Source organism: Ursus arctos, unplaced genomic scaffold (assembly GCF_023065955.2).
Source record: "Ursus arctos isolate Adak ecotype North America unplaced genomic scaffold, UrsArc2.0 scaffold_170, whole genome shotgun sequence".
Lineage (NCBI taxonomy): Eukaryota > Metazoa > Chordata > Mammalia > Carnivora > Ursidae > Ursus > Ursus arctos.
This window is the reverse complement of record NW_026622842.1, coordinates 7,909-33,823: the sequence shown is the minus strand read 5'-3', so window position 1 is coordinate 33,823 and position 25,915 is coordinate 7,909. Positions and strand designations below refer to the sequence as shown.

The following is a 25,915-nucleotide window of genomic DNA, read 5'->3' as shown; positions in this document are numbered from 1 at the left end:
GTACCATGTTTAATACTAATGGTGAGAGTGGAAATCCCTGTCTTATTCCTGACCATAGGGGAAAGGCTCTCCGTTTTTCCCCATTGAGGATATTAGCTGTCGGTCTTTCGTATATGGCCTTTATTATGTTGAGGTGTGTTCCACCTATCCTTACATTATAGAGGGTTTTTATCAAGAAAGGATGCTGTATTTTGTCACAGGCTTTTTCTGCATCTAAGGACAGGATCATCCGGTTCTTATCCTTTTAATAATGTGGTGTATCACATTGACTGATTTGCGAATATTGAGGCACCAACTCTGCAGCCCAGGAATGAATTCCATTTGATTGTGGTGAATAATTCTTTTAATGTACTGTTGAATTCAATTTGCTACTATTTTATTAAGAATTTTGACATCTCTGTTCATCAGGAATATTGACCTGTAATTCTTTTTAGTGAGGTCGTTGGCTTTAGAACCAAGGTAATGCTGGCTTTGTAGAATGTGTTTGGAAGTTTTCCTTGCATTTCTATTTTTTTGGAACAGTTTGAGAAGAGTACGTATTAACTCTTCTTTATTTTATTTTTTAATTTAAATTCAATTAGCCAAGTTATTGGCTAACTAATTTCAGATGTAGTGTCCAATAACTTATCAGTTGCGTATAACACCCAGGGCTCCTCACATCATGTGCCCTCCTTAATGCCCATCACCCAATTTCCCCATCCCCCCACCCACCTCCCCTCCAGCAACCCTCAGTTTGTTTCCTATAGTTAGGAGTCTCTCAAGGTTTTTCTGCCTCCCTGATGACTTCCCATTCAGGTTCCTTCTGTTCCCCAACGGTCCTCTGCGCTGTTTCTCATATTCCACATACGAGTGAAACCATATGATAATTGTCTTTCTCTGATTGACTTATTTCTCTCAGCCTAATACCCTCCAGTTCCAGCCATGTTGATGTAAATGGTAAGTATTCATCCTTTCTGATGACTGAGTAATATTCCATTGTGTATATATATGTATAGCACTTCTTCATTAAAAAAAAATATTTTATTTATTTATTTGACAGAGAGAGAGATATCCAGCGAGAGAGGGAACGCAAGCAGGGGGAGTGGGAGAGGAAGAAGCAGACTCCTAGCAGAGCAGGGAGCCCGATGCGGGGCTCGATCCCAGGACCCTGGGATCACGGCCTGAGCTGAAGGCAGACGCCTAACGACTGAGCCACCCAGGCTCCCCAATATACCACTTCCTCTTTATCCATTCCTCTGTCGATGGACAACTCAGCTCTTTCCACAGTTTCGCTATTGTGGACATCACTGCTATAAACATCGGTGTGCAATTAACTCTTCTTTAAATGTCTGGTAGAATTCCCCTGGGAAGACATCTGGCCCAGGACTTCTGTTTGTTGGGAGATTTTTTGATTACTGATTCAATTTTTTTGCTGCTTATGGGTCTGTGCAAATTTCCTGTATCTTCCTGTTTCCATTTTGGAAGTTTGTAGGTTTCTAGGAATTTGTCCATTTCTTCCAGGTTGCCCAGTTTGTTGGCATCTAATTATTCATAGTAGTCTCTTATCATTGTTTGTATTTCTGTGGTGTTGATTGTGATCCTTCCCCTTTCATTCGTGATTTTATCTATTTGGGTCCTTTCTCTTTTCTTTTTGATAAGTCTGGCTAGGGGTTTGTCAATTTTATTAATTCTCTTGAAGAACTAGCTCATAGTTTTCTTAAACTGTTCTACTGATTTTTTTGTTTTGTTTTGTTTTTATATGGTTTACTTCTGCTCTAATCTTTATTAGTTCCTTTCTTCTGCTGGCTTTAGACTTTCTTTGCTGTTCCTTTTCTGGCTACTTTAGATGTAAGGTTATGTTGTGTCTTTGAGACTTTTCTTGGTAATCGAATTAGGCCTGTATTGCAGTATACTTCCCTGTTAAGACTGCCTTTGGTGCATCCCAGAAGTCTTGGACTGTTGTGTTTTCATTTTCATTTGCTTCCATGTGTTTTTTGTATTTCTTCTTTAATTTCCTGGCTAACCCATTCGTTCTTTCGTAGGATGTTCTGTAACCTCCACGTATTTGAGGTCTTGCCATTTTTGTGTGTGTGTGTGTGGTTGACTTCAAGCTTCATAGTGTTGCGGTCTGAAAATAGGCATGGTATGGTCTCGATCTTTTTGTACTTGTTGAGGGCTGGTTTGTGGCCCAGTATGTGATCTATTCTGGAGAACGTTCCATGTGCACTTGAGAACAATGTGTATTCTGTTTCTTCAGGATGAAATGTTCTGAATACGTCTCTTAAGTCCATCTGGTCCAGTGTTGTCATTTAAAGCCACGTTTCCTGGTTGACTTTCTGCTTAGATGATGATCTGTCCATTGTCGTAAGTGGGGTGTTAAAGTCCCCTACTATTATTGTATTATTATCCATGAGTTTCTTTATGTTTATTATTAATTGATGTATATATTTGGTGCTCCCAAGTTAGGGGCGTAAGTATTTACCATTGTTGGATCTTCTTGATGGATAGAACCCTTAACTGGGATATAATGCCCTTCTTCTTCTCTTGTTACACCCTTTGTTTTAAAATCTAGTTTGTCTGATATAAGTATGGCTTTTGGTGTCCATTAGCATGATAGATGGTTCTCCATCCCCCTCACAATCTGTAGGTGTCTTTAGGTGTAAAATGTGTCTCTTTTAGGCAGTATGTAGATGGATCTTGTTTCTTTATCCATTCTGATACCCTATGTCTTTTGATTGGAGCATGTAGTCCATTTATATTCAGAGTGATTGTTGAAAGATGCGAATTTAGTGCCATTGTATTACCTGTAGAGTTGGTGTTTCTGGCAATGTTCTCTGGTCCTTTCTAGTCTTTGTTGCTTTTGGTCTCTTTTTCTCCACTCAAAGAATCCCCCTTAAAATTTCTTGCAGGGCTTGTTTAGTGGTCACGAACTCCTTTAGTTTGTGTTTGGGAAACTCTTTTTTTTTTATATATTAGTACTTTTTTATTATATTATGTTAGTCACCATACAGTAGTACATCCCCGGTTTTTGATGTAAAGTTCGATGATTCATTAGTTGCGTATAACACCCAGTGCTCCAAAGGCAAGAGGAACAAAAGATAAAATGAACTTGTGGGACTTCATCAAGATAAAAAGCTTCTGCACAGCCAAGGAAGCAGTCAAAAAAACTAAGAGGCAGCCCACGGAATGGGAGAATATATTTGGGAAACTCTTTATCTCTCCTTCTATTCTGAATGATAGCCTTGCTGGGTAAGGCATTCTTGGCTGCATATTTTTCCCCATTCAGCATGTTGAATATTTTCTGTCACTCGCTTCTGCCCTCCTGCCACGTTTCTGTGGACAGATCTGCTGTGAATCTGATCTGTCTTCCCTTGTAGGTTAAGGACTTTTTTTTTTTTTCTATGCTGTTTTCAGGACTCTTTCCTTGTCTGTGTATTTTGTGAATTTGACAAGGATACACCTTGGCGATGGTCATCTTCTGTTGAATTTCAAGGGGGTTCTCTCTGCTTCTTGCATTTTGATGTCTGCGTTCCTCTCCAGATGAGGGAAGTTTTCACCTCTAATTGTTTGAATAAACCTCATGCCCCCTTTTCTCTCTCTTCATCTTCTGCGACTCCTATGCCATGAACGTTATTACGTTTTAATAAGTTGCTAAGTTCCCTAAGTCTAACTGCGTGGTCCATTACCTTTCTTTCCCTCTACTTCTTAGCTTCTTTCTTTTCCATAATTTTATCACTTATATCACTGAATTGCTCCGCGGTTTCATCCATCCTCGTTATTATGACCTCCATGTGGGATGGCATCTCGTTTGTAGCATTTTTTATTTCAGCCTGACTAGACTTTAGTTGTTTTATCTCTGTAGTCAGGGATTCTCTAGTGTCTTCTATGAGTTTTTCAAGCCCAGCTAGTATCCTGATAACCGTTGTTTGAAATTCTAGTTCAGACATCTTACTTATATCTGTATTGATTAAATCCCTGGCCGTGAGTTCTACTTCCTGTTCTTTCTTTTGGGGTGAATTTCTCTGTCTTGCCGTGTTGTCCAGAAAATTAAAGAAAGTAGATAAAAAGAACCCCCGAAATGAAAAAACAACACAAAAACCAAAGAAACAAAAAAGGGAAAAAACAACCCTCCCCACAAAAAACCTAGATCCTGGGTGTGTTTCGGTTGGCTTGTTAAAAGAATCTAGATCCCAAAATAAAAGGTAAAAAAAGAAAAGAAAACAAAACTGAAAATAAGCAAAAAATAAAATATATATGTCTAAAAATTTTTTAAATTTATACTTGGGGCACCTGGGTGGCTCAGTCAGGTAAGCATCTGGCTCTTGGTTTCAGCTTAGGTCATGATGTCAGGGTCCTGAGATTGAGTCCTGAGTCAGGCTCCGTGCTCAGCGGGGAGTCTGTTTGAGGATTCTCTCCTTCTTCCTCTGCCCCTCCGCACTAAAATAAATAAATAAATAAATAAATAAATAAATAAATAAATGTATAAAAAATAAAAATAACAAATTAATAAAAATTTTAGAAAGGGAATTTAAAAAAAAGAATAGTAAGGAAAAACAATAATAAAAAGATAAAGAATACAAGTGAAAAGGAAGCTAGATCCTATTTCTCCTAGAGCTGAAGCTTTGTAGCACTCTGTGATCAGTAGACTTGGTGCCATCGAGTGGTTTGTGCCGGTCTTCTGGGGGAGGGTCTTGCTGTGCCGATTCTCAGGGGGCTTGTTTCAGTGGAAATGCGCCCCTAGGGCACAGGGGGCCCGGACTTGGTCAGCTCCCGACTCCACTAGGTGGCACCGTTTTGTTCCCTGAAGGCTTTCAGGGCTGATGGGTGCGATGAATATGATGGCGCCCCACTCTCTAGCCCCGGAGTTGAAGAGGGCTCTTCAGTGAGCCCTCTCGGAGAACAATCTAGCCCCCTGCTTGTGTCCCCGGTTTCCGTCTGAACCCTGGGTTCACCCTGCCTGTGTCCGAGCTTTTTAATCTCAGGCATGTGACTGAGTTTCAAAACTCCAAGTTTTGGGGACTCTGGGGCACAGATCCATGCTATCCCTCCAGGGTAGGGTCTTGTTGCACTTTTGCCATTTGCTGGCCGGTCCCAGGAAAGCGGTTGCATGACTGCCTGGTGGTTCAGTTTCTGGCGAAACAGCGCAGAAAGCTGGCACCAAGACCCACAGCTCCCAGCTGGCTTCCGTGCTATTATGCGTGGGAATAGTGCAGCGGGATGGCACCACCCATTCTTCTTGGGACCCCGGGGATCCTTGGACCTTGCTGGGACTCCACCCCACTTTGCCGCGTGAGCACCTTTAAGCCAGGCATGTCCTCCGTGGTAGCAGGCTTCTAAAAGTTCAGATTTTGCACTCCACTGCTTATGACACTCTGTGGCAGCCTCTGTAAGCAGTCTCCCTCCCCACCCCTGTCTCCACAACCATATCTCCCCCGTTTCAACTCTCTGCACCTCCTACCTTCCAAAAGGTGCTCGCTCTTCTACTTGTAGACTTACAGATGTGGTTCTCTCAGGCCTCCGATTCATTTCTTGGGTGTTCAGGATGATCTGATAACCATCTAGCTGTGTTCGAGGGATGAGACAAGCTTAGGGTCCCCCTACTCCTCTGCCATCTTAACCGCCCCCCCATCCAGAGGTTCTTTACGTGTGATGTGACAACAGATATAACTGCAGAAGCACATAATCGAGCATATCCCATTTGCAACCTATCCCTTATTTGGAATTCATTTGCACATATAAATGAGGACACACAGTTTACAGAAATAGCTAAATCCCATATTCAGGAAGCAATTCACATTTGAACTCCTTGGTGTCTGAAAGTACTCTCTGAATTCACTCAGTTTTTTTCTGATATTTGTCTCTTCCTGCCTAAATCTTTTTTAAAACAAAAACCTTTGTGACCTGCAATTAGGCACGGGTGATTCGATCCTCTAATGAGAGCAGCCAACACCACAGTCCTCACTGGCTCATCCAGTGGAAGACTGGCAGCCCCCGACTAGCTCCACTGACCCAAGGTGTGGGGAGGTTGCGAAAAAAGAACGAACCTTCTAGTGATTTTCAGCATGCAGATTGGAGAGAAACAGTGTGTGACTCTTTGCCTGTAGTTGTTTGCTTGCTTGCTTATAATCCTGGTGAATAAGGATATGAATGCGGACCCACTAATAGACAAATCTCTTGCCCTTTCCAAGAAATTAAGAAAACAGTGGTGGTCAGTTAACAGATGAATCCTTTTTTTCCCCCCCTCAAGCAATTTCAGTGTTAATATTATTGTTAGGCTATATTTTCTTATTTTCATTTGGATTTTTTCTGGTTCTATGGATTTTTACTTGTTTCTTTTGCTATACACTCATTACCTAATTTCAAAGCAGTTGGATATTTTCCAGTTGCCTCATAAACAATTGATTTCTAGATTCTCTCGCTGTGGTGAGAGAACATACACTGTGATTTCAATCATCTGAAACGAATTATGGTGTGTTTTTTAAAGCCCAATGTTAGGTCGATAGTGTTAAGTGTTCCTTTGCATTTTTAAAACACTTGGAAAATCTTTTTTTTTTTTTTTTTGGATGGGATCTAGAAACCTGTAAGGAATCTCATTCTCAGTCACATGAGACACAAGATGGATAAACTACAAAAGATAAAGCTTTTCTTGAACCCAGCAGAAGAACCATGGGACTCTGCTGGGAGAGATTGAACTCACAGACGATTTCACCTTTTGTAGAGCCCCACTTGCTTAAGGGAAAGAATGGGGGACAGTGCAGAATACTCAAGAGATTCCCTGAATTGTTTGGTCAAATGTACAATAACGCTGATGAGCCATTACCTCCAGAGCACTCCACTGGATCATTGGAGTTAGGATTCAGGGCAAAGGACCCCTCCCCCATCAGAATTAGTACTTGTTATTATTCTGGAATATGAGAAAAATCTTATGAGAGGATTTTTTAAAAAGAGTATGCTGCCTTAGGAAACTGAGACAACCTACCATGAAATCAACTGTAAGTAAATCCTTTTAGGTGGTGCCTTGAGATAATCTCACAGGTCTGAAACAAAAATTTTGGAGACCAAAGGCTCTTTTCAGACCTATGCACCTTTTCAGACTAAGAACTGTGGAGCAGTTAGAACAAAATACATTTCTCTTGATCTCTTAATTTCTATCATGCTAATTAATTCTGCTTCGAAATGCCAGTGTTTCTCTGTATCACATACACATTTTTCCCACCAGCGTTATCCTTGTGTGTTGGTCTCACAGGTATTGTAATATGTGAGAAGTCATTTTAGGAAAGTGAATCCATTAGGGTATCTTTTGTTGTGCTTTGCGTTTGTAAATTCAGAAAGCAAATAGGATTGTTGGTGAAACAGCTTAAACAACGGATCATAACTGGGCCATGGGATGAAGACTTGGAGTGTGAGTATGACTGACATGCCTGAAATCTAGGAGGGAAAGAAGAAAAGCGGAGTTGGTTGTTGAAGCCCAGAAGGAGGAGTGTGTACATCTGATTGTTGGCTCCGTGGCTGAATGGGGACCAAAGGGCCTAAATGAGCAATTATAATCTAATGATGCGTTTTACTGAAAAGGCCAACTAAGAGAACGGACTTTACTGCTGTACCTGACAAATTACAAGCACGAAAATGGGGGAAATGGTATTAATAGAACAAACATACCCCAAGCACACTTTTATCAGCATGTCACCTATTAAGGAATTCATCTAAGCACATGACTGAGGATGCAAACACAGAACAGAAGTAGCTAAATCAAAATGATAGGAAACAACAATACCTACTTCGATCTCCCTAGAAACTGGAGTTACTGTTATAACTAGTTCATATTTCTCTGATTCTTTTCTTTTCCAGGCTATTATCCTTTGTTTCTGAAAGGTAGATTTTCATGACCTGCTGTTACGCATCATTAGAATGATGACAGCTTCCACTGAGAGCAGCCAAGTCTCACTCTCCTCTGAGCTAATGAACAACTTGCAGCCCCTTACCTGCAGCCATTGACCTACACTTGGAGTAGGTGGACCCCCAAATGAGCCCATAATCGACTTCCTGGTGTTCATCCTCGGAGATTGAAGAGTAAATTGGTGTGTTTCTTTGCCCGTTACACGCTTTTTAAATTAGTATCGTTTGTTTGCTTGTAATTAGAGTGATTTAAAGCCATGTTCCCAAGACTAGGGCAGACATGTCTCCTGTCTTCTCCATCAGATTAAGAAAACAGTGGCAATGAATTAAGAGACATAAGGTGATTTGCACCTCCCCATCTTTTTCTTCAAGCTGTCTGAAGTTGAAGTAATTTCTTTTTTCTTTTACCTCAAGTGCATGACCCCGAATACAAAATGCAGCACATTGACTTGGCAGGATGAAAACCCAGTTAACCAGACCTGAGCCAATAAAATGGGGTTGGTCCTGATTTTGGACCCATCATAGCCCCCCTCCTCTTTGATCATGGTCTGTCACTCCTGGATAAGAACAGAGTGAGTGTTGGGAAGGGAGGAGAAAGCTTGAAAAAGTGGCCACATCCTCTTTTCTTCTTATTATGAGGTACTTTAAAAACAAATCCAGGATCACAGGTGGGTTTTGGTCGATCCATGAGGAGGACATTAGTGGGACAAGAGAGCACTAGGACTCATCTCCAGATGGTCATCAATTCAGTCCTTGCCATGCTGTCTAGCGACCATCTGAGGGTTGTGACACGGTCAGTCTTGTCCCTCACAGCTTCTGTTGTAACCCATGATTCTTCTGGACATGATAATCCTGAAACCTGTCCATAATTTAACTACCTCTGCTTCCAAGATCTTACTACAAGAAGTAATGGTGAGCAGCCCTTGGGGGTCATAGTTAGGCAGGGACCATAGGACTATGTGTGGACTTGATGCTTGACCAGGTATTTTGTCATACACAACTGGGAATTTTTGTTTTAGGAATGAATAGTAGGCATCGTTATCGTGCTCGTTTAGATAACTGGACTGGCTTAGTGAATTCTATCCCTTCTAGGAATTCAGAGTTATTTCCCAAGTAGGGTCTTCCCAGAAAAGTGAATGGCCTTACCCAAGATGATCACATAGCAACTGGCCTACGTCTGACACCAGGACCCTGGCTGATCTTTTGAATTTCACTCCGATTGCTGGTCCACCAGATGTGTTAAAAGCCTTTGAATGTTTGAGCCTATCAGAGGCTCATTCTTCTTCGGATTAACCTGCTTGACAGGAAATACGTAAATATAAAATGAAATGCGGCATCGATTACTTCACCTACCCTGATCTCCGCTGTGTAATTGGTTCAAATCGAGATTTGTAAGCAAGTGTTTGCCATGAACAAACTCTAAAAGGTTGGGATGGCTTATGTATGGGGCTGCTCGTGCTTCCCGCCTCCTCTCCCTAAAGTCTTTTCGTGGCCTCAAACCTGCCCTATTTATGACTCTCTGGATATGTACTTTTGTAGGCCTGTGGAGAGGGATGGATGACAATTGAAGTGTCAGGTTTTAGGGGATTCCTAAGGGAGGTGAAGGCTCTGCCTTGGATTGGAGGGCTCTGCTACATGGGCCAGGTCACTCTACTAGGGGCAAGAGAGGTGGAAAACAATTCGAGAGTTTGCCACCCTGGACCAGTGAACCAAAGACTTTGTTGTGTGGGCATACCCAGTGTGTGGCACCCAGTAGCATCTCAAAGAATGTGTGTTGCATGACACTGTGTGTCACGTTCGGGAAGGCTGCTCAGTCCTCGACACTTCCCACTGAGAGGTCCTGTCTCCACCCCCTCCCACACATCCTCTCCCCCGCCCCTGCTCTTGACTCTGGGCACGCATGTGATTATTTTGGCTAATGAAAGATGGTGGAAGTGATGCTATGTGAATTACAGATCTAACCTTTAAGAGGAAAGGTGTCTTCCGCCTTGCTTCTTGAAAGCTCTGATCTGCCATATAGGAATTTTGCCTATCCTGCTGGAAGTACAATATGGAGAGGCTCTGAGACTCTCTGGAGTGGCACAGAGGCCCAGAGGAGCCATCTCTCTAACCAGCCCCACCAAGGCAACAGGATGGGAGTGCAAGTTGTCTCAAACCTTGCAGAGTAGCTTAGGCATCATCTGACTACTACTGAGTGGGCCTGGTCTGATTTACACGTTTAGGGGTCACTGACGCTTTTTATTTGGACACTATTTGGAATAGATTAGTGAAAAACTCCCATTCCAAACACACACAGATATTTGAGAAAAATTATTATAAATATCATTTAAATGTGATATTTAAATGATGAGCTGGAAAAGAGCCAGAGATTAATAGACAACTGAGACTTCTGTATCAATCCCTGATGCTTGTTAAATAAGGCCCTCGGTGAAAAACTGTCTTGTTTTTGTTTTGTTTTGTTTTTGGTTTTGTTTTACCACAGGGGCAGGGGAGACGACAAGGAAACTTGCATCTCTTGGCCTTGGGTCTGGCTGAGGTGTGGGAAGGCTCCTTTGAGAACCTGAAGTCACAATCCTGCCCACATGTGCCTTTGGAGTTCTGACAAACACTATCGTTATGGCTCAATGAATTCTGGCAGAATCCCAGACGTGGGGCAAATGCAAGTCAAATCCTTTCTGGAGGAGGCCACCCTTAACGGAGGCTTTAAGAAGGTTCCTACTGATAAAGCCCTCCCTAACATGCTCATAATTAAAAAAAACGAAACATGTACACCTCCAAAGACTTATTGCCAGGTGCAAACTATTTAAAAAGTGTTTAACGTGTTTAAGTAGAGGGGAGGATATCAACAATCCCAGGGAAGAAACAACCAAATCTCACAAAGGGTCAAGTGAAATTTCTGAAAGTGGAAAATAGAACCACTGGAAGAAAAGGTTCATGTAATTTTGAAAGAACCAATTAGACCCACCAGAATAGAGAATTAGCATATGGGAAGAGAGAGAAAAGAAATTACGGAGACTGTCTCCCAGAGAGATAAAGAGGAAGGAAAGGTAAAGGAAAGGTGAAGAGACAGAAGGCATGGACCAAAAATATAAAAACTGCATCTCGTGGGAGTTTGTGAAGGAGATACTGGTCAAATGGCAGAAGAACAATATTCAAAGAGGAAATAGCTGGTAATTTTCCAGAAGGGAGGAGAGCCGTGGTTCCCTAGATTCAGGACACACACCTGGATGCGTCATAGTAAAGCTGCAGAGCAATGAAAACCTAGGTACAGAAAACATGGGTTCATAAAAGCAAACCGTGACTCTGTGAAACGGTTCCAATAATGGTGGAGGGGAAGGGCCACTTAGAGGGGATTCTATGGCCTCGAGGGCTTATTAACATTAGGAAGCCTGGACCAGGCATTTTACAAAAGAGTAAGCATACAAGTACCAAAAAAAAAATTACACAGGAAGGGCATTGTTTTATAAGCAGCCTGAGAATTGCCTACTGAAACCACGATGAGGTACCATTTCACAGCACTGGAACCACAAGGAAGAAAAAAACTGATCACCCCAAATGCTGGTGAGGAGTTACAGCAATGGGGGCATCACATGCATCGCTAGTTGGAGTGCAAGGTGGTCTGACTCCTTTGGACCACGTTGATCAGTGTGCCGGAGCCGCGCAGACTGCTGACTGCAGCACTTCCACTCCCAGGCACCCAATCTAGAGACCTGCGCACAGGGAGACATGGATGAGAGTGTTCTTAGCAGCATTGTATTTATGAACCCCAAATTTAGAAACCATCTAATGGTCATCAACAGTAAAATGGATGAGACACATATTCACACAATGGAATGCTATTCAGCAGTGAAAATAAGTGAACCAGGGCTATCGGTATCATACCTCACACACAGCAGTGAGAGAAAACAGCATGTTACAGAAAAATACCTTCATCATGATATAATTTATGGAAACATGGAAACATGCAGAACAATGCTAACAGTGTATGCTGTTTAGCGATTAATATCTCTGTGGTAGAAATTCGTGGAAATGAACTAATATAACAAAATAAAAATTATTAAAAAAAAGAAATTCATGGAAATGAGAAACATCCATTTAATAGAGGGGTTACCTCTGGGAGGGTCAAGGAGGGGTACAGGGGAGGGGTACACGCGGGTTCAACGGTATCTGTCATATTTTATTCCTTAGGCTGGGTGGTGGGTAGATGGATGTTTGGTTATATTTTTCTTTCTATATTTTCATTTATCCAAAATGTGTGTAAGTTTTTTTCTAAATTGGAGTGATCACCGTCAACTCTGCTGTCCCTCTCGCCCCATGTCCAGTTAGTCACACTATGCTACCAGTGTCATTCCTCAAGCAGTCCCCGAATCTCTCCTCCCCACTCCATCCCTACTGCTTCCTACCAGGCCTTCATTGCTGTCACCGGGCTTAAGGCAACCACCTCCCAGTTCCACTCGGGGCCCTTTCAAATCTAGCTTCTGTACCACTGCCAAAGTGATCTAACAAAAACACAAACCTGACAGCCTGTCACTTCCCTGCTTAAAACCCTGCAAGTTTCCCTGCTGCCTAGAGGACAAGGTCCTAGCTCCGGTTCCCTAATACGGCCCACCAAGCCCTTCATGACCTGGCCCCTGCCTTTCTCCCCAGTCTCATCTGCCACCACTTCCTGCCTTGCATTTGAAGTTCCAGAGATGCTGAACTACTTGCAGTTCCCACAAGGGCGACTAACTCCTCCCGGTTTGCCCAGGGCTTTTCTGAGCTCAGCAGGGACAGTCCCGCATCATGGGAGCCCCGCAGTCATAGGCAACACGGGACTGACCTGGTATGCAACCTGAAAGTCCTTCCTGCATCCTAGGAAGCCCTTCAAAGGCACCTGGCAGGCTGGGACAGTTGGTCACCCTAGTCCCCCAGCTCCCAAGCTGCTTCTGCTGCGGAATCAGCTCCTGCTGCTTCCACCGCTTGAGACGTCTCCTTTTCCTCTTGCCTCCTCGTTCTGGAAACAGGACTCAAAACAAACAACAAACAAAATGTGACGTGGAACACGGAAAACACTACAAAACCCACATAACTTACACTTTACCTCTTCCAGAAAGAGTTCCTGACTAGCCCCTGGGCTGGGTTCAATGCCCTTCCTCTGGGCTCCCGAAATCACCTGAGCACGCCTCTGTCATAGCATTTCATATATTATAAATATCTGACCAAAGTATCTGCCTCCCCCCCTCTGGACTCTCAGCCTGATGTAGTAGGTACTCAGCAAATGTTTGTTGCATAAATGAATAGATGAATGCAGGCTGTGCTATAAACCCTAACACGAGATTTCCTGACCCTTCCTGAGCATAGCATGGCTAAAATATTGTGGTTGGAGAACTGAAAAGTACTTGAAAGTGGCGATTCCAGGCTTTCCCTCCCCCGCCCCCCGATCTTAAGGGAAAAGGGGAATTTTTATCCTGTTGCAGAGAACGACAAAAAAATAGTATTCCAAGTTGAGTTATACAGATTAGATAGATGACTTCCCACAGATTTGACAGTTTTATTGCATTTCTGACGGTGGATTTTCCTCCCTTCTGGGAAGTTGGTGGTGGCGGGCACGATAACACCCCTCTTGGATCTCTAAAGCCCTATGAGGTAAGTACTGTCTGTATCCCCGATGGACAAAGAATCAACCCAGGACTAGAAAGTTGAGGCAATTGCCCTGCGTCACCCAGTTCAGGAAGCAGGTGAGCCGGGATTAGACCTCTGTTCCACCTAACTACCCAGCCTAGCTTCTTGCTTCTTGCTTCTTGTTGCTTCCCTGAATGGGGTGGGGGTGGGGTGGGGAGTCCTGTGAATAGAAGCAGGTAGTGTCGGTGGATGCTGCTTGGCAGGCCAGTTGAGGCCAGGGGAGAGCCTGGGTATCCTGGGCTCCCTCGCTGAGGCTTCCTGAATCCTAATCCCTGGGAGCCAGGGCAGGGGGAGAGCAGGAAACCTTGGAGCTCAGCTAGAGAAGGGCTTTTCCCTCCGACCCGAGTGAGGCCTCTGGAAGATCTGACGGGACCAAAGACACAGCTCGTGGACCCCTGAAGTACTCACCTGTAGGAGGCCTAGTTCTACTGGATCTAAGGGAAGCCTGGCTGAGCACAGTCCCATGACCCTGAAGTGCTCAGGCCCGGGTCTGGAGGCTCAGGCCTCAGACTGTGCTTTAGCCTCAGATTACCAGCCTTCTAGCCTGCTGTGTGAGGTCATGGCCACGGGTTCCCAGGTCAGTCTGGAGTCCTACCGGATTTGAGGTCTGCTGAAGTAAATGGCCAATCCCTTCTGCTTTCCCCATCATCACGCCTGATGCCAGAGTGCAGCAGAGCTTATCTCCACACCTAATCATAGATCCCATGATTGGTATTCTATTGGAGTGAAATGCTCAGCCTTGACTCCAAGGGAATTCATCCCTTCCTGGGTTAATAAGCCTCTTCAGAGGAGGCTCATTCGACACGTGCTTATTCACCTCCTCCGCTGCTCATTTTTGGGACCTTGGAGCCACCGTGGAATTCCCTGTGGTTTAGCTTGACCCATCACTTCCCCCCACCTCTTTTTTTCCTGGCCAAGAGGGACCTTACCGAGGCTTGGGGACCCTCCGAATCCTGTATCTTTACTACCTGCAGGCTTTTCTCAAGCAGGCCTCCCCCTACTAAGTAAAAGTAAAGGTGCAGGCTCTCCTATTCTGGTCTCTACTTCGGTCCATCCTCCCACCCACCCATTTGCAGGCATTCAAGGGAGACTTAATCTAGCGTAGGAGTCAAAACTGGATTTGATTCCTGGCTAGGCCACTCGTTAGATATAACCCAACCTCTCTGGGCCTCACTCTTCTCAACAGAAGGAATTACGCCTGCCTGTCCTGTAAGGAAAATATGGGGGCAAAGGGTGAAGACTGGACGTGTGTGTATAACATACACAGAAGAGCGCCTGCCATGTAGAATCTCATAGAGCTCAATTTTTAAAAATGGTTATTACGGTGATTTGTGTAGTGCTGGATACTGGAAGGTGAGGAAGGAGAAGGTGTGGCCCCCTAACTTCTGTGGCATTACAATTGAACAGAGAGCTAGCACAGGCATACTCCCAAATGACTACCAGTAGAAGGCCGCATCTGATCAAGACCAGGATGCACACATTGCGGGGGGTTCAGCGAGCAAGAAGAGAAAGAGGCAGGGAAGTCACCTTAGGCCTGTACCACACACTGCACCTGGCATGCTACATCTATTCCCTCATTCAGCCCTAATCGTGGCCCTTCCGCAGGGGCATTACGAAGAATGCACCCGTTTTACAGTTGGAGGTACTGAGGCTCAGGGAGGGAGAAGTCACTGTAGGCTGCGATGGTCAGGTCATCTTCACAGAGGAGGTAGGAGCTGAGCCAAGACTTGCTAGGTGAATGGGACTTGGACAGGGAGAGGGTGAGGGTGAGTGGGAGAGGGTGAGTGGGAGTGAGGAGGAACAGCTTGCCAACAAAACCCCGAGTCAGCAATGCCCAAAGCTAGCAAGGTAACAAGGCACTTTCCAGTTGCTCCCTAGCAACTTCCCATCGCAACTCAGGGCAGCGTTATCTCTGCAACTTTACTAACAGAGGCTCGGGAAGGAAAAGTCATCCTCCCTTATCTCACCGTCAGCCTTAAGCAAACAGATGGGGCCAAGGTAGCCAGGAGGGCAAGTGCATACAGCTGTCTGGCATCAAATCTCACCCCCACCCCTCCAACTGCCCGAGGGCATGAATCTCAGGACTGAGAATAAGTATAGCCACCATGCACTGAGCACTCTGTCTGCCTTATCTCACTGAATCCTCACAACAATCTCATAGACCCTGCTGTCCAGAGGAGGAAACTGAGGGTCAAAGAGATCAAGTCACTTACCCAAGACACCACAGCTAATAAGAGGCACAGCTGGGGTTTGAACCCAGGTCTAATCTGACTCCAAAACCTGTGCCCTTCATCACTCTTGCTGTAGAGCCTCGTCCCACTAGCTCACAGCAGTTATAGGATCCAAACAGATGCACTGGCCATGCTGTGTCTCCTTTCCCTGTTAATGCAGCCCAGTAACACTACTTGTCCCCAGAAATCAGAGGCACCAGAACTCCGAAGAGAACAAATTATGAAAAAGGTGATGCACTCTCATTGTCCTACTACCCTTTGTGCTCTGCAAATCCCTGAGCCCCAAGAGATGTCCTTACTCTATCCGCAGACCTTTTCCCTAGAAGGGTGTCCTCATGTCCTGATTTTGCCTGCTGTCCCAGCACAATTATGCATAGCACCCCTTTTACTCTCAAAACCATCTGCATTAATTGGACAAGAAATGATATGGTCGCCCTACCTATGAAGAGACAAAGAAGCCTCACACGTCAGGTCCCTTTGCCACCCTGACACACGTGCTGGACATTGAATGATCTGCTGGGTAAGGGGAGGGTCTGACCTTCTGGGAGGAGTAGCCAGCCTCTCTTCGAGGAGGAAATAAGGAACAAACAAACTAGGAGTGTGACTTTCAGGGGATTCCGAGTACAATCCAGCTTCTTGGGGCCAGAGCGGTCAAGGAAGAGAGGTAGGGGAATGGCTGGACGGCAGAACTTGCCCTGGTTGGGGGCAGGCAGGGTTGAGCACAACTGGCTCCCTCAAGCACAGCTGTGCCTCGCATATGAGGAACATGGACACCCAGACATAAACAGGTGAAGGAAAGACTAATTAAGGGGTCAAGTCCACTCCACTAGCCCCTGGTTTGCCTTCTATCACAGTCCATGTTCTTGCTGAAGAGGGAACCCAACGAAGCCTTGGGTCCGGGCTGCTTCTGGGAAATGGAAGCCCCCAGGACACAGTGAGACTTTGGGGACAGTTGAGAAAAGCAAGTGGCAAGGGGTGCAGAAGTCATGAGAAATCCGAGCTCTAGTCTGTTGCTGACTGCACACAGTTATGAATAAGCACGGGAAAGGACCCAAATAATGTCGAGAAAAAGCCATCCAGGAGGAAGGGATTTACTTCAAAGAACGCTAGCAGGATTTACTATTGGAAAATTTATAATATGATCTATGTGAATAAGCCAAAAGATAAAAGAAAAACAATAGCTTCTAAAACAGCACGTGCGAATGTTTTAGATCCATTATGTTACCTAAAACCCTTAGAAAACCAAAGATGTTATTGTGAACACATAAACCTCAAGGGAAAGCCCAATATCATGTGTGCTGATGAAATGCTACTGTCATTCCTATTTGAGTCAGGAAGGTGAAAAGAAAGCTTTCTGTCAGCATTATGATTTGAAAGCCCCTCTCCGGAGCTCCCCCGCCCCCTTTTTTTGTTGGCTGTACTTGTGAGATTTAATTCAATACAAGTCTCCAGATAAACTAGGCTTACTCACTAATTCCCTCAATTTTGCATTAGTCCAAGGAGCCAAAGTGAACTGAGGATTCTATAACGTACATTTAAGTTAGCAATATGATTTGGAAGTTTTGATGGATATTAGGCATTGAATTCTTTTTGGAAAACTTGACCAGCGAAAAGAGGCTATTTTCAGTTGACCTGATTGCACCAGAATGGGTAAATCTCTAGAACCATTTCTGGTCTCAGGACAACTTTACACCTCTAAAAATTAATAGGAAGCCAAAGAACTTTTGTGCCAGTTATATCTGCCAATGTTTGCTGTAACAAAATATTAGAACAGAAATTTTAGTCAATTTATGTTAAAATAATTTTTAAAAGCCCATGACATCATGCTGATATAAATTACAAATGCGTGTGAAAAACAGGTTTTCTAAAAAAACTAGAGAGGAGATTGACATTGGTTCAGATATCTGAAAATCTCCTTAACATCTGACCTAAAGAACTCAGATGTATTCTTACATCTACTTCTGCATTTTATCTGTTACCATATCAGACATAATGAACTTCTGGAAAATCCCGCCATGCACTAGTGAGAGAATGACAGTGAAAAGGTAAATACCATTACGAATATATCCCCATAAGGCTGACTTTGAGAAATAATTAACAGAAATGACCATTTAGGAAAGCCATGAAAATCAATATGGTGAAGGAAAATTCCGATTTTCCTTGGAACAAATTGCACTACAGACATATGTTAAAGTTGAGTCGTGACGTTTGATAATGTTTCGTTCATGGTACAAATGAGCTAAAGATCGGCGGAATCGCACAGGTCCAATAACTGCCAGAAATGGCACGTTAGGCAAGCAAACGAATGCAATGTGGTTAAAGTAAATCGATGATTTTGCTCAGAACAAACTGCACTGAAGACATACAATAAAGTAGGGTTGATGTATTTGGTAATGTTTCATAAACGGTAGAAGTGTTTTAAGGACCGGCACAATAGCACAGGTCCAAACGCTAGAGTAGGTGGCACTCTGGAGAGTTACAGGTCCTTTTGTGCCCAGTGAGGTGGCTCTGAAAAGAGCCTTTGGTTTGGGGGGAGGTGGTCAGGCGGTCCGGAGGCAGCTCACTGGCGAAAGGTGTCCCTGATGATGGCCTTGGTGGCCTCGGACACGGCGTGCTTGCCGATCTCCCCGGGCAGCAGCGGGCGCAGGGCTGTCTGCATCTCCCTGGAGCTGATGGTGGAGTGCTTGCTGGAGCGCTTGGCTGGAGCGGCCTCGTCGGCGATGCGCTCGAAGACATCCTTAACGAACGAACCCACGACGCCCACGGCCTTCTGCGAGAGGCTCAGGCCCTTGTGCACCTGCTTCAGAACCCTGGGGAAGCAGGTGGCGAAACTGTCGGGGGTGGGCGGGAGGGGGCGGTGGCGGCGGCAGCGGCGGCGGCAGCAATGGCACCTTGGCTGCTTCTGCTGCGGGCTCTCTGGGTCGGCTGCCGTGGGCTCCTCGGTGCCCAGGCTTTCCTCAGAAGAGGGCTCACAGCCAGGCTCAGCCATGTGGGGCTCGCCTTCCCGGCAGTTCGGAAGGAAGGACACTGCCGGCTGCTGAGGGGCGCTGGCCCATTTATAGTCGCTGCATTTCCTGACGTCACGGGCAACCTCCATATCTGATTGGACAAAATGCGATGCAGGGAAGCAGGTCACTACGCCAGGCCATGCCACATGTGCATGTGATTGCAAACCCTTCTGCATCCCATCAACCAATCACAATGGGATTCTGGCATCCTCTAAACTTCGTGTTGCCTCTATCAGAATGATGCCACATAGAGTTATAGGTCATCTGGACCACAAACTGATTCATGCCTGCCATATGGAACAACAAATGCTACCCCTTTTTAGAGTGGCTTAACATTCACTGAGGCTTTAACAATGTTCCTACAGATTAAGTCCTCCTAAACAAGGACATAATCCAAAAGCATGCCACTATCGGTTTGATCAATAAACAAACCTTATCTAGTAAAGGCCTCTTATCAGATACAAACTATTAAAAATATCGTTAACATATATAAATAAGCGATAAGATACATAAAACATGAGGAAGAAATACCTAATTACTTACAAAAGCAAATTATTTTTCTAGAAACAATTATGTCTAGAACAGAACATCATAACCACTGGAATAAAAGATTAAAGAAATTTTAGACAGCATATGAGATACAGCTGGATAGAGAATTGGTGAATTAGAATAGGCGGAAGAAATTGTGCAGAACACCTCATAGAGGGACAAAGAGAAAGAAAAGTTTAAAGAGAGGCCAAGAGACTTAAGAAATGCACTAAGAAGTTATAAAGTACATGTCCTAGGCATCCCAGAAGCAATAAACTGGGTGAAGTTTGGAAAAGGTCATACAGAAAAAAGTGGTCCGTCACATTGCCTGATTTATGTACGCCATTTACACTTTAAGATGTCACCCAAAGCAACCAAATTGTAATGATTTCAGTTTCAGCTGCTGGAGAGAGTCTGAGCTCCATAACTAAATTTCTTACTGCCATCAGCATGACTCTGTCATGGCCCACCACTGGGCCATTTTCTCCCCTCCCAGAGTCAGCTGTTTTCTTGCTCTGAGCCACTGTGGGTTTGAGCAGGAACTCTCTGACATGGTCAGCAAATGCTCTTGGAAATCATGTGACATAACTGACCAACCATTGCCTCCAGTTCTGATAAAAAAAAAAAAAAAGAATCAGAAAACAAGACAGCAATGTCCACAATAGCCAAACTGTGGAAAGAGCCAAGATGTCCATCGATAGATGAATGGGTAAAGAAGATGTGATACACACACACACACACACACACACACACACACACACAGTGGATTATTACTCAGCCATCAGAACAGATGAATACTTACCATTTACATCGATGTGGATGGAACTGGAGGGTATTATGCTGAGTGAAATTAGTCAATCAGACAAAGACAATTATCATATGGTTTCACTCATATGTGGAATATGAGAAACAGGGCAGAGGACCATTGGGGAAGGGAGGGAAAACTGAATGGGAAATCACCGGAGAGGGAGAAAAGAGACTCCTAACTATAGGAAACAAATTGAGGGTCGCTGGGGGTGGGGTGGACGGGGGATTGGGGTAATTGGGTGATGGGCATTAAGGAAGGCACGTGATGTGATGAGCCCTGGGTGTTACATGCAACTGATAAATTACTGAACACTACATCTGAAACTAACGTAGTATAAGGTGGCTAATTCAATCTTAATTAAAAAGAGCACTCCCCTCAAAAAAAAAAAAAAAAAGAGGAAAGAAAAGAAAACAAGAGAATGGTAAAACCATTTCCTCCAAAGGCAGAATTCAAATAGAAATGGGGATCCTTACAAACTCATTAAAAATACTTAAATATTTACTTAAATTTAAAACTATTTTCTTGTTATAAAATTAGTTTCAGAGGTAGAATTTAGTGATTCATCACTTGCATATTACATCAAGTGCCCTCCATAATGCCCATCACCCAATTATCCCTTTCCCCCACCCATCTCCCCTCCAGCAACCCTCAGTTTGTTTGTTTCCTAGAGTTCAGCGTCTCTTATGGTTTGCCTCCCTCTCAATTTTCATCTTAATGTATTTTTTCTCCCCTTCCCCTGTGTTCCTCTATTTGTTTCTTAAATTCCACATATGAGTGGAATCCTACGGTATTTGTCTTTCTCTGACTGACTTATTTCGCTTAGAATAATATCCTCAAATTCTTAAATAGAATCTTTAAAAAGTGGGGGGCACCTGGGTGGCTCAGTTGGTTAAGCCTCTGCCTTTGGCTCAGGTCACGATCCCAGCATCCTGGGATCAAGCCCCGTATCGGGCTTCCTGCTCAGCTGGGAGTCTGCTTCTCCCACTTCCTCTGCCACTCTCCCTCTGCTGCTCTCCCTGCTCATTCTCTCTCTCTCTCTCTCTCTCTCTCTCTCTCTCTCAAATACATAAATAATCAAATAAAATCTTTAAAGAAATACCCACTAGTTCCATCCACATTGTTGCAAATGTCAAGATTTCATTCTTTTTGATGGCTGAATAATATTCGTGTGTGTGTGTGTGTGTGTGTGTGTGTGTGTGTGTGTGTTGCATACATACTATATCTTCTTCATCCATCCACCTGTCGATGGATATCTGGACTCTTTCCATAGTTTGGCTCTCGTGGACAATGCTGCTATGAACATTGGGGTGCATATGGCCCTTCTCTTCACTACGTCTGTATCTTTGGGGTAAATACCTAGTAGTGCAATTGCTGGGTCATAGGGTAGCTCTACTTTTAACTTTTTGAGGAACCTCCATTCTGTTCTCCAGAGTGGCTGCACGAGTTTGCATTCCCACCAACAGTGTAAGACTGTTCCCTGTTCTCCACATCCTCGCCAACATCTGTCGTTTCCTGAGTGGTTAATTTTAACCATTCTGACTGGTGTGAGGTGGTATCTCATCATACTTTTGATTTGTATCTCCCTGATGCCGAGTGATGTTGAACATTTTTTCACATGCCTGTTGGCCTTTTGTATGTCTTCTCTGGAGAAAAGTCTGTTCATGTCTTCTGCCCATTTCTTGACTGTTTTTTTTTTTTTTTTTTGGTTTTTGGGTGTTGAGGTTTGCAAGTTCTTAATAGATTTTGGATCTGAGCCCTTTATCTGATAAGACATTTGCAAATATCTTCTCCCATTCCATAGTTTGCCTTTTAGTTTTGTTGACTGTTTCCTTTGCCGTGCTAAAGCTTTTTATCTTGATCAACAAGGAAACGAGGGCTTTGAATGACACACTGGACCAAATGGACTTACCAGATATATTCAGAGCATTTCATACTAAAGCAACAGAATACACATTCTTCTCGAGTGCGCATGGAACATTCTCCAGAATAGATCACATACTCGGTCACAAATCAGGTCTCAACTGGCATAAAATTGTTTTCTTAACATTACGTAGGTCCCTAGAATACACCCCACATACTTGAATTGGTGGATAAATACAAAAAAGTGAAGGTTGAAAAAAAAGATTACCCTAATTCTCTAAGAAACCATCATAGGGAGAAAAGTAGAGTCAATAAATGCAAAACACTTTAAAATTTAAAGCACCTTCCTTCAAAAACATATGATAATACAGGTAAAGGCATTTCTTAAATGTATTCACATACAAATAAATTGCAGAAACTGAACCAAACGAAGGGACTTAAGAAGAATTGAAGAAATTGGGGGTCATTGATGTGTTTTAATCCCAAATGGTCAGGCCTCCAAAGTCATTTCCATTTGGACCTTTAATGAACAGCTAACTGTACTGCAAATAGAACAGTTCCAATCACGAAGGGGGAAAGAATCTCACTTTTATTATTAGAAAGTACAATATGATGATAAAGCCAGCAAAGAAAGCTTGCTATTCCTGATTTTTGTAGAGTCCCATTTACTCATGAGGATACAAAAATTTTGTGGAAATATTAGTAGTCAAATACTTCACTTATCTGGATGCAAGGGAAAACAGGTATGTCCACTACGACCTATGAATTTATATCATTAAATCACGATGATTAGAAGCCAGCTAGCAAACAAACAACAGGGAAGGAGTCCCGCCAATTTTCTCCACAATCCCCAAGAGGGAACCTCCTAAGAATGCCCTTACTGGCTAATCCTGGGTCACCTTCCCACTCTTTGGGCTAATGGCTGTGGCTCAGGGGCTGTAAATCTGTCATAGGTTGAACCAGTGAAGCTTAAGGTATGAGTTGCTCTCATTGGGAACTCCCATTATCCAAGTGATTTGTAATTACTGTATTCAGTTCTATCTTGTTAACTTTTTTCTTCAAAGTTGTCATTACGGTTATTACAACTGTTTCATACAGTCATTGCTTTCATTTACCTCTATTTGCTAATTCATTCTATTACCATTCTTACTTGCAGCTGAGACCATCTTCCATCTCCTTAACCATATTCTTCATTTTTTTATTATGTTCAATTAGCCAACATATAATACATCATTAGTTTTTGATGTAGTGTTCAACAATTCACTAGTTGCCTATAACACCCAGTGCCCATCTTCCTTAGAAGCTCCTCTAATATGGTATCAGTCGGTGGATACACTATGAGTTACCATTTTTCTCAAATGTCTTTTTTTCTGAGTTAAGTTTTTAAGGTAGCCAGCATCGAGATGGGGTTAAGTGTGCAGGGCATTTAATCAGGATTGACAACTGAGGAAGGCACCAGACATATATTAATGGCCTCTCCTTAATCAGACATAAAATGTGGCCATCGGGGAAGCCCCAGAGCTTGGGCCAGGCAGCTCTCTGCAGCTGAGGAAATGCCTGAAATGTGTAATGGCTAAGGACTTCCAGCTGACCGCACTCTAAGTAGCCAAAGCAGAAAGTCTTCGTTGAGGGGGATTCTGGACAGTCCATCTTTATGTCTATCACAGCCTCGTTATTAAATGATACTTTGGCTAAGTATGCAGCCACAAGTTGACAGGTATTTTCTCTCAGCACGTGCTTTTCTTGATAAAAAGAGGTATGCTGTCACACTACCTGGTATTCTGTTTCCAGGCACTGTGTCCTTTTGTCTGCTATTGTGCTCTCTATGCTTACATCATAGCCTTACTATGATGTCTCCAGCGGAGCTTCCTGAATCTAGGAATTCATGGTTTCCCTAAATTCTGTGTTATTTTCCAAATTTGCCCAGTTTCCTCCTGCCGGAACGCCAATGAGAGGCACTTAATAACCACTTACTCCATTCCTTAAGCCTCTTTGCCCCACTTTCACCCTATTTTTCTCTTTATCCTTCTATGAGGTGTTCTGTGTTATTTCTTTCACCCATCTTCCAGTTTAACAATTCTCTCTATCCAGTAGGTCTCCTTTGTTGTGTAAATGTTCGTGGATCTTTTAATCTGGCGGTTACGATTTGCAAGACTAGAAAACCATTTAACACATTTTTGATAACTAGCCACTTCTTACTCATATTTTACATGTCTTGTAATTATTTTTTTAAAGATTTTATTTATTTATTTGACAGACAAAGTAAGAGGGGGAGAGAGAGAGAGAAAGCACAAGCTGGGAGACCAGCGGGCAGAGGGAGAAGCTGGCTCCCTGCTGAGCAAGGAGCCCGATGCAGGACTCGATCCCAGGACCCTGGGATCATGACCCAGCCAAAGGCAGACGTTTCACCGACTGAGCCACCCAGGCGTCCCTCTTGTAATTATTTATATAAATGTGTTAAGCATTTTTTAAAGTTGGCATTTGGTGATAATACTTTGGAGCTTTCCAGTTTGGTTTCTTGTTTGATTTTGACGAGGGTGGCTTGTTCTGGGATTGTGTGCTTGTACAGGTAGATGTTATCTGCAGGAATGTTGTAAAAACCTCAATTAAGGTTACTCCTCCGGGAAGGATTAGATGTGCATTTGCCGTGGGCCTGGGTTTGTGACCAGGAATTGTTTGCATCCCGCTGGTAGTGCTAACCCGAACCCCAGAGCTACACCAGGACACTCGTGTGAATGCGCATTCTCGGGGAAACTCCCCCCACCCCAACTCAGAACTAAGGACCGGGAATCGAATTTTCCTTGGCATCTCCTTTTCCCAGTAGGAAACAGTCCAGTTTTCCCAAAGGCTGTAGTCCTTCAAGCACCACTTCATGAAAGCTGAGTATGTCATGCGATGGGTCTTATTCGCTCAGGCCCATGTGGCTAGAGATAAACAACAACAACAACAACAACAACAACAACAACAAACCTGAACAGTCAAATAGCCCGAGTTAAAATACATGGTTGGCGTCAAGGGAAATCATTTCAATACTATTAATTTGAACAACTCTCCTCTGACCTGACGGAAGTGGTGAGAGATACGTCCACTCACAGGTCTGGATTCATACCCTTCTCATCGTGGTTAAGAGCATACAACTGGTCAAAGAAACAAATAGCAGGTAAAGTATAATACCGGATTCCCCCTCAATCTCAGAGGCTGAGTACCCGGTAAGACTCTTACTGGTTCAGCCTGAGACACCTGACTGCACACTGGGTCCATGGCTGTGAGTCAGTGGCTGCACATCCCTGATTGGCTAACTCAGAGCCGACCGAGGCTTGAGTTGCCTTGACTGGATGCCTCCATCATCCTCAGGAAGCTGGTCTGCAAGTCCAGAAGGTTTGCGTTTTCCACAAGAAAAGATTACAGGCTTGGGAAGAATAGAATCAGACATATCTGGGCTACTTAAAGCGGTAGCTCCAGTTACTAGGGAGCCTGGAATAGGAATTGGTTCCTGAACTTTTTGATTTAGTGTTTTCTGTACTGAGTTTGGGTTGTCTCTTCTGTTTTCCCATGAATTCCATAACAAAAGTAATGTTGAAGAAGTTTCACTGGGGTGGCTCAGTCAGTTAAGCGTCTGCCTTCAACTCAAGGGTCATGATCCCTGGGTCTTGGGTTCGAGGACAGCATCGGGCCGTCTGCTCAGCAGGGAGCCTGCTTCTCCTCTCCCTCTGCCTGCCGCTCTGCCTGCTTGTCCTTGCTCTGGCATCCTCTCTCTCTCTCTCTCTCTCTATCAAATAAATAAATAAATAAATAAATACATTTTTTTTTAAGTTTGATTAGAGGATGTTTGACTTATTAATACTATTTTCCTGGGGTTGTGGCTTATACTTTGTTACTGAAGCAACAAATCCACTTCTATCAGTCTTTACCATTAACCACACTGTTAGAGAATGAATGCTCAC

General features: G+C 43.7%; 1 protein-coding gene across 1 annotated transcript; it reads right to left on the bottom strand.

Moving 5' to 3' along the window:
- Positions 1–18,327: 18,327 nt before the first annotated feature.
- On the bottom strand, positions 18,328–25,699 carry LOC113247234 (histone H2B type F-S-like; the record flags this gene model as incomplete). Its single annotated transcript, XM_026488166.3, has 4 exons — positions 18,328–18,577; positions 24,533–24,551; positions 25,018–25,026; positions 25,669–25,699. Coding segments are annotated over 4 exons (309 nt in total), but the record flags the coding sequence as incomplete, so codon positions are not given.
- Between the last annotated feature and the right edge of the window lie 216 nt (positions 25,700–25,915).